Here is a 9,314-nt window from a genome sequence, read left to right as displayed (position 1 = left end):
CTCAGAACCAAACCCTCGCCCCTTCCCTCACTTGGAACCAAACCCTCACCCCTTCCCTCACACGGAACCAAATCCTTGTCCATTCCCTCACTCGGAACCAAACCCTCGCCCTCACTCAGAACCAAACCCTCGCCCCTTCCCTCACTCAGAACCAAACCCTCGCCCCTTCCCTCACTCAGAACCAAGCCCTCACCCCTTCCCTCACACGGAACCAAACCCTTGCCGTCACTCAGAACCAAACCCTCACTCTCACTCAGAACCAAACCCTCAACCCCTTCCCTCACTCGGAACCAAACCCTCACCCCTTCCCTCACTCAGAACCAAGCCCTCGTCCCTTCCCTCACTTGGAACCAAACCCTCGCCCTCACTCGGAATCAAACCCTCGCCCCTTCCCTCACTCGCAGCATCGTCCGCCTGAATCTTTTCCACCCACAAAACCCCTGCCAACCAAGCAGGAAATCACATTCAAATCAACTTTAAAAATGGCTCTGAACTCCTTGAAAATTCCAGTGATTTTGGAAGAAGTCTGGCTTGCAAAAGAAATCAAGGATCAGTTTATTCTTAGTGCCTTGATCTAGTAACCACTGTGGGGTTGGATCAAGGGTTGGACTTGATGATCTCAGAGGTCCCTTCCAACCCAGTTGATTCTGTGATTCCATGATTCTATGATTCCATGATCCTATGATTCCATGATTCCATGATTCTTTTTTTTCAGTCATTCATTTTAACAAGTGATAACAAAGTTCAGTATAAATCCTTCTTTAGAAAAATCTCATATCCGAAGGCAAAGAACAGGATAATTTCCTGTTAAGTGCTAAATTTCCTCCTTAAATTACGATGCACTTGAGTTTTCATTCATTACTATACAAAATAATGAACATTTGTGTTGTTTGCAACAGAAAAAACTTGGATTTTGATGTCATTGGTTTGCTCCTACCGTGTTGACGTAGTTGACGATTCCAAACACCCTCTGTCTGATGGCTTTGACATCTTTATCGTGGTTCTGGTACTAAAATGTAAATACAGAACGTCAGGAAAAGGAGAGGGGGGAAAAGGGATTGATCAGAAAATCAATTGTGCTGCAAACCACCCCATGTCCGGGTTACTTGATGAGAAATTCTCTTTTTATGTAGTATTTTAACAAGCAATATGTTTCAAGATGTGTATTAAAGTTCAGGGTGCAGAGAAGAGCTTGGACTCCATGATCCTTTTATTGGTCCATTCAGCCTCAAGATTTTTAGGCACTTTAAGGGGTTTTCTGAATTTTCTTCATCTCTAGGCAGGATTTTGAAAATAACCCCATTTTAGGAAACCCTTTTCCCACCCAAGCTCAGCAGTTGGAAAAGCAGGAGCCCAGGGATACAAGCAACACCTATCCTGGGAAAATAACAATTCCAATACTCACCAGAGTGTTGTCTGCAACTATGTAGAGCTCCAGGTATTTTTTGGCTTTCAGATACTCTTTCATCTAAAGAAATAATAGATATAAATGACCTGCTTTAGTCTCAATCTTTGCAACTTCAAACCCATCTATTAACTCTTGGAGGTGTTTCTTTGGCCAAGTCATTTAGAGTGGGACTGTTTTTAAAAGACGAGAAGCAGGTTAGATATTAAAATTATTAAGATTATGAAGGGTCTGCTGGATATTAAATAAGTATTTAGTGTGTAAAGGTGCACCTGCTGGTAAAGGCAGGAGGGTTTAGCTTGGGTGGTGACTCTGAAATCTCAGATCTGGAAGATTTTTGTGCTGATTCTTTAAAATCTGATGCAATGAGCAGCCAAAGTGGGGCTTGGGCTCCTCAAATTTGAGTTTTTAACCCCTTCCCTCTGTGTTTAACCCTGTCCTTACCTCGGGGCTGTTGCTGGATTTGAAGATGTCGTTGATGGGGTCGTCAGAATCCTGTTCCCAGCTGTTGTTGGAGAGGCCACAGGTTTTGATGGGCTCTTGTTTCAGTGCCTCGTATTTATAAACGGCGTGTTCTGCTCCCTCCCAGCCTCCCAGGGGCTCGATGAGGTACCTCTGGCCACGGGTCTCAAAATAGCCACTGAAAAAAGGAGCTGGACTGTGATTTTTTTTTTTAATCAAGACAGCAACAGCATCTCCAGAGCGTTTATCCCAAGCATGGAATATTCTGGCAGCCTTCAGCCAATGTAAATTTAAATCAGGAATTAAAGCTGCTGAATCAGCTGGAAGATTTGGGTGGTCAGTGAATTCTCTGAGGAGGAGACTGGCAGTGAAAGGAAGCTGGTGTAGGAATTAATTTGATTTCAGTTGTTGGGGTTTGTGCTAACAGAGGGGGTTGAAAAGTAAATTTTGTTTCAGTGAGGAATTCAAAGGTGAGAAGAAAAGCTGAAATATCGTAAGGAACTGAGGAACTTCTCCTCCCCTTCTTTCCCTGCTTCTTTAGTAAAGTGGTTTCCTTGTCAGCAGGAATAGAAGATCACATGACTTATTTCCATCCCGATTCTTTTTATATGGAATTTATCCCAGAATGTTCCTATTGTGCCTTTGGGAAGCAAAGCTGCCCTTACCTGAGCCCTTGGCAGGTGCTGATGCTCACTGTGGACTCAGCATCATCCTGAACGTGACCTTCATAAAAACAGTGATCCTGTTGGGAAAAGGAAAATCCAGAGTCACACTGGGCCCTGTCCCATTGACCCAACTGGCCTGGATCCAGTGATTTCAAAAGACAAACTACAATAAACAGCCCTGGCTGAAATCTCCCATTAGCAGGGTCTCAAAATGAATTAAAAAATTATTCCCTAACCATTATTTTTATCCTTCAACAAGGAGGGACCCAAATTGTGACCAACCAGTCGTGGTGGGATCTGGTCAGTACACAAGAGCCCATAAAAATAAGGATATGGACACACACTGTTCCAAATTAAGCACAAACTGCTGAATTAAAGTCCACACCAAATGATTTTATTGCAGCCAAATTTCAAGGCAACACCGTTTAATAACCCAGCAATTAACTTCAGTGAGATTAAAATGTTAAATGTATGATCAGGGGAAAGAGTTTTGTGACTTAATTGGCTTAAGGATCTCAGGTTTATATTTCTGTGTTCAAAGAGACTTCAAAGTCACCGAGGGACTGTGGGAAATGTTACCTTTAACGTTTTCCTGAATGGATTTCTTAAGAACACGGCCCCAAACCTTCCTGCCTCATGCCTTTTGTTTGCTCCTGGATCTTTGGGTTCACTTTTACCATTTATTTGTCTTCCTTTCACCACAGAGTGACAACTTTCTTACAGGGATAAAGAGATCCAAAAAAGGGAAAATCACTGGGGGAAAGGGGAGGATTTATCTCCATCACTGGAGGATTTAAGAGCAAAATATGAATTCCCTGTTCAGCACAGATAGGCCTGATTGAGTCTGTCTTTATCCACGTTTAGGTGATGTTTGCTTTTCCCAGGATTTATTTAGGAAAAATCATTGGAGCAATGAGAAATGCCTTTAGCCCCCCCCCCCCAAAAAAAACCCCCGAACCCAGAATTCTTTCATTTATTTCACTCGAGATCCTCCTGTTCCTGCTGACAAAGAAAATGAGGCTTTGGATTCCAAATCCTGGGTGTTAAAACACATGGAATGAGCTGGGAAAAGGAGCTTCAGATGGAAGATCAGCCTGAGGAGGGCAGAGTTAATTCCCAAGGAGGGTAGAGTTAATTCTTGAGGAGTGCAGAGTTAATTCCCGAGGAGGGCAGAGTTAATTAAAAAATCCTTTCTGTGGTGACTCCCTTTGTGTCTGGGTGGAAGAACTGATTTGTCACAGATCAGAGAAAGCACCTGGAGTGACCTGAGTGCATCTGCTGAGCGTGGGTGGGAAGGTGAGCCCGGAGGAAATGGGGTTTATCCCAACCTCTGATCTCGCCGGGAGCAGGGTGTGAACAGGAGCGGGGTCAGGAGGGCAAACAGGCAGGTTGGGAGCAGTGGGATGGCCCTGGCTCCACTCCCTGTCCTGCCAGGAGGGAGAGGTTTGACTCACAGGCTGTTCATCAGCACTCAGGGGAGAGGTGGTGTCTTCCTGTGGGGCTGATTCCCCGCGGGAACAAACCGGGCTCAGCTCTGCCCAAGCCACGAGTCCCTTCTTCCCAGAATATTCCCAGCTGGAAGGGACCCACCAGGATCATCGAGTCCAGCTCTTCAGTGAATGACCCAAATCCACCAGAAAAACACCACCAGGGTATTAATGATCTCCTCTCTCTTCCCTGAATCCAAGAACAGGATAAATCTGTGCATTTTCCCTGTCCCTTCAGACACATCCTAAATTACAGGCTTAGAAGCTTGATTTAAAATCTTTCCTTTCTGTCTTATATCTCCTATTATTTCACAGCCTCAGGAATCTCATATGGACCTCAGGACTGTAAATATATGGGAAAAAAAGCCTTCCTTTATTACCTTGATCCGAGGAGTTCTTGTTATTTGTCGACCGTCGTCCGAATAAACGGTTTCGGTGTAATCTCCACCTAAAAGATCCCTGCAAAGAGCCAAGTGCAGTTCTTATTCCAAAGAAATTGTAGCCACATAGGAATGAGGTGATTACACAACCCACCAAGCACGTGGGGAATTCAAACAATTACCCAGGTTATTATTAGTATCGAAAAAACTCAGCGAGCAGAGCAGCAGGGTGGGGAATTCTGCCTGTTCCTGGTCCTTCCTCAAATAAAGGGACACTTCTCAAGGAGAAGAAGGCAATTAAAATCTACTCATTTCATTGCTCTAAACTAATCTCCCAGCAGATCTGAATGCAAATGTATAATTACATATTGATCCTTTTTTTTTTTGGCTTTTTATGCATCTGACTAAAATCAGCAGCAAAGCAAATCTGCCTCACTTCTGTTTGGGCAACTGCCCCAAACTGCCACAGTCCCACTTCTCTTCAAAGGAAGGGATTTATTACAGTATATTTTCCCTCTCCCCACTGCAAATATTTAGATTAGATTAAAACAGGGGCAAGCAGTTAATTATAGTCTATATTTAAGGTGAATTCATTATGGTGCTGTTGTATTTACACAGCCTTTTGAAAAGTAATTATTAATGCAGACTTGTCTGATTACGTGTTCAGTATTCTGGTGGGGCCAGAAAATCCCAGCTGAGCTTTATTCTGTGCTGTTCTGTGCAATTTTGGGCTTCTCCTTGTGTGACAAAGCCCCCTGCCCTTCTGTACCCTCTGCATGGCCTCTTTCCAGGCCTGTTCCTGCAGCCAAGGGGGAGAATTTTCCCTATTTTCCACTTCCAGGAAGCACCTTATCAATGCCAGGATATATTAGATTATTCCAAGTCCAACAGCAGTAGTGTTAAGATAAATATCTCTCTCTATCTATCTAATATAGAGATATTTAAATATGGAAGCATAGAATGGAAAATACCTCCAACATCAACAAATCTATCCCAGAATCCCAGAGTGGTTTGGGTTGGAAGGGACCTTAATGATCAATTAATTCCACCCCTGCCATGGGCAGGGACACCTCCCACTAGCCCAGGTTGCTCCAACCTGGCCTTGGGCACTTCCAGGGATCCAGGGGCAGCCACAGCTTCTCTGGGAATTCCATCCCAGCCCCTCCCTACTCTCCCAGGCAGGAATTCCCTCCCAATATCTAATTTAAACCCGCTCTCTCTCTCATTTTAAAACCACTCCCCCTTGTCCTGTCACTGCATGCTACGAGTTTATAACCCCCTGACTACTCATGGTCCCAGAAAACTTGTGGAATACCATAAAAACATTAAACTTTCAGGGATTTGGCCCTTTAGGAAACAAATGGGAGAGCAGAGGTACAGGCAAGTCACTCCACCACGGTGATGCCTCGTGGCCAAGTCCTTATTTCATGTTCCCAACACAGTGCCATGATGCTTCTCTCCCCTTTTTCTCTTGAAAAGTTGTTTTTACCCCAATACCTCCATTTTACAAGGGCCTAAATCCTGGGTTTTTTGTATCCTGAACACCCCACAGTCATTCAGAGGCAGGAAAAACACCCGAGGAAAGAGTTGAACCCAACCTACTTATTTTTTTGTAGCTGCAGGACGACTTCCTGGCCGTTGGCTTTGATTCCATACTCCACCTTGTCAACATATTTGGTCTGTAAACAGATTGAAGTGTTAGACTGTGGGCTGCTACAACTCATTGACCTGCCAGCAGTGCTCTTTTCCTCCTCTTCCCACCAAAAACAAGTGCTCTGGCAGCAACACAATAAGCAGGAGGTTACTTCTGTCTCGTATTTTTTTTTTTTACTTAGAGGAAGAAATTTAACTTTGCAAATTCATTTTTACCATCCTAAACATGTTTGGGGAAGTGCTGGGGTGGATGCTGAGGTTTAAACACTTCCATAACACCCTCTGGAAGTGCTGAAGGCTTTTAAGTGCTTTTAAGCTTCAAAATAAATTGTCTGGAGGTCATAAAAAATTTGAGTAGTGTCAAAACCAACATCTTTGCAGAGATTCAGGTGCTAAAAGAACCACTGCTGGTCACTGCTGGGGTGGATGCTGAGGTTTAAAGATTTTCATAACACCCTCTGAAGTGCTGAAGATTTTTAAGTGCTTTTCAGCTTTTGGTTGAATTTACTTCAAAATAAATTGTCTGGAGGTTATTAAAAATCTGAGTGGTGTCAAAGCCAACATCTTTGCAGAGATTCAGGTCCTAAAACACCCACTGCTGGTCACTGCTGGGTTGGATGCTGAAGTTTAAACACTTCCATAACACCCTCTGGAAGTGCTGAAGGCTTTTAAGTGCTTTTAAGCTTCAAAATAAATTGTCTGGAGGTTATTAAATTTTTGAGTGGTGTCAAAGCCAACATCTTTGCAGAGATTCAGGTCCTAAAACACCCACTGCTGGTCACTGCACATGTCCCACCTCACAGCTCCTCTCCACTGGACACGGCATCACTTTTCCAGGGTTTCTCTTTCATTTCCTTTTGGAAGATCAACTCTCTGGCTCCAAAGTCCCTTGCCCTTAAAAACTGTGGGTATCCCGACTCCAGAAACCCTTCCCCATCTCCCAGGAACATCAAACATCTCTCTTTTGATACCTGGGTGTTCCTTCCCGGGCTCCTTTTCTGCACCGAGCGCAACTTCTGTGGATAAACTATTTCATAGCTCTCCACTCCAGGTAACTCCCTGCTGGTGCTCCCTGGGGAAAAACAGATGGATATTTAGGAAAACCCAGCATTATCTTATCAAACACCTCATTTCCTGCCTCTCAAGGCTGATTTTTTGGGGCTCTTGCACCCCTCATGCCTCGTGCTCAGGGGTCCGTGGCCACCTGACACCAGAAGGTTGTTCCCAACCTGGATTTGGGATGAATTTTCCCACCTGGATTTGGGATGAATTGCCCCACCTGGCTGCTTCCAGGCGTCCAAATATTTCCCTGTGGGCTTCTCTGAGCAGTTCAAGTCCCAGCCTGCCAGACCAGCCTTTGCCTCTGCACTTTGCAGGTGACAGGGATTAATTTATAAAGCTCTGGGAAAAGGGGGATCTCCAAATCTTTATCACATGATGGGCAAGTCCAGACTGCCTGGAGATCAGCAAATAAACTTACAACAATGCAGAGGTTTGGAATGAGGCTGGATTTCTGTCTTGGAAAGCTTTCTCCCATAAATAATTGTGACAGAACTTGATAACAGAGGCACTTTCACCTCTTTAGTTGGAGGGAGGTACAAAGCTGTGACAGAAGAAGGTTTAAAGGAGGTGTTTGAGCAAAACCAGGTAAAATAATAGGAGATAGCACTAAAGGAGGAAAATTTTGAAGGTGGGAAGGAATCCAGGTAATTCTTTAACTCCCATAACCCTTTCTCATGGTCTTTAAGCCACGTTGTGTCTCTGCAGTGGTTGTAAGAACTCTGGGAGGAAATCCAGAGCTGAGGAAAAGGGTTTCTTTTTGTTTTCTGCTCTGAACCCAAATAAATCTCGACCAAAGTTAATTTGGGGCACCACTTGCAGGGCTGGGCAGCACAGAGAATTTAATTATGGCATCCCAGAAGTTCATTAGAGCAGCTGCTGTCCAGGTTTTTGGGAAAACAGGGTTGGTTGTGTTGGTTTCCAACAAGGCAACAGCAGGTTTTAGATGCCCCTGAACTCTTAAATCTCCTACTGAAGGACATTTCATGTGAGTTTGGAAATTCTGGAGGGCTCAGAGCACAAGAGCCTGTACTTGAATACAAAACCAAACCCAAACAAACCTAACCCCACAAAGCCCAAAGGGAGGATACACCTCCCATTTAATTCCCTGCCCCAGGCCCAGGTTTTCCCAGGAGTGGGGCACCCACTGCCTGTAATTTGTCTGGAACAACAGAGCACATCCCCATGCAAATTGTCCCAGTCAGACAAACAGATTCCATCTTTGCACCTGGTTTGCTGGATTAAACCCTTTCCAAAAGTAATTGCAGAATAAACTGGGTTATATCTTGCTAAAACTGGTGGAGAAGTGACCTTACACCAGCTGAGCTCTTGCACAGAGCCCTGGGCACGTGCTCAGAGCAAATACCAAGTGTAACTTTACTCCTGCAATTCCCAGGGATCTTTTGTAGTTTATTTTAAGCAGATAATTACATTTATTTTGTTTAAAAAATCGTGGTTTTCAGACTTAAGTCTTTTCCACAGCCATAAAGTAGGATCAGTGATATTTTAGGCCTCTTGGTACAGAATTCTCCAGTTTTATCTCACTGTTCACACCCTTTGTCCAACTCCAGCCCAGCCAGTTCAAGTTTAAGTGGGATTTAAATGAAGACTCAGGACTAAACTTATCCCTTTCCTGCAGTCTGATGCAAAAGGCTTTTCGAGGAAAACTGGTTAATTTTGGCCTGGAACAAATGATTTCTTAGAGGGAGTTTTTTAATCAGTGTATTGTCTTTGTCTGCCTTCAGGCACTGTCTGGAGTCAGGAGGTTTAAGGAGGAAAGAAATTCCTTGGGCCTGGTGCTGTGTAATAATGGAGAAATAATTATATACTTTTCCAAGTGCCTAAACTAAAAATCATTAGTGAGGAATCCACTGGCAACGAGGAAAAAAAAGATATAACACCTTAAACACCGTGCCCATTTCCAGATATTCTGTGCAAATAATCCAAACTTAGATACCTGCCTGAGTATAAATTACATGGTTAATTATGGATTTAAAACCTGCCCGTGCCTGTGCCTGCCAAGCCCTGACAAAAAAAATCTGTTCCCTGTTGATATGAATTGAAAGGAACAATTGAAAGGAAAAAAAGTGGGGTCTGCTCAGGTGAAGGTACAGGAATACTCAGAAGTATTGAAGTGCCACACAATAATAAGGGGGTTAAAGGTTTTAATTTGGGTCATGTTGTTATTTGGGTTCAAATAGAA

The 9,314-nt window shown here is 43.8% G+C and overlaps 1 protein-coding gene across 2 annotated transcripts in view; it reads right to left on the bottom strand.

Moving 5' to 3' along the window:
- The window catches only part of ADAM28 (ADAM metallopeptidase domain 28), a 24,997-nt gene that overhangs the window by 14,972 nt on the left and 711 nt on the right, over positions 1 to 9,314 (bottom strand). For both annotated transcript variants that reach the window (XM_027665170.1, XM_027665171.1), the window contains exons 2-8: positions 7,024 to 7,124; positions 6,002 to 6,078; positions 4,400 to 4,478; positions 2,533 to 2,609; positions 1,850 to 2,045; positions 1,406 to 1,468; positions 938 to 1,009 (exon numbers count right to left, since the gene is read on the bottom strand). In XM_027665170.1, coding sequence (XP_027520971.1) covers positions 938 to 1,009; positions 1,406 to 1,468; positions 1,850 to 2,045; positions 2,533 to 2,609; positions 4,400 to 4,478; positions 6,002 to 6,078; positions 7,024 to 7,124 — 665 coding nt within the window. The remainder of the gene's footprint in view (positions 1 to 937; positions 1,010 to 1,405; positions 1,469 to 1,849; positions 2,046 to 2,532; positions 2,610 to 4,399; positions 4,479 to 6,001; positions 6,079 to 7,023; positions 7,125 to 9,314) is intronic.

This window comes from Corapipo altera, unplaced genomic scaffold (assembly GCF_003945725.1).
Source record: "Corapipo altera isolate COAL_440 unplaced genomic scaffold, ASM394572v1 171, whole genome shotgun sequence".
Taxonomy (NCBI): Eukaryota; Metazoa; Chordata; class Aves; order Passeriformes; family Pipridae; genus Corapipo; species Corapipo altera.
The sequence above is the reverse complement of the archived record's forward strand: the minus strand, read 5'-3'. Positions and strand labels throughout refer to the sequence as shown.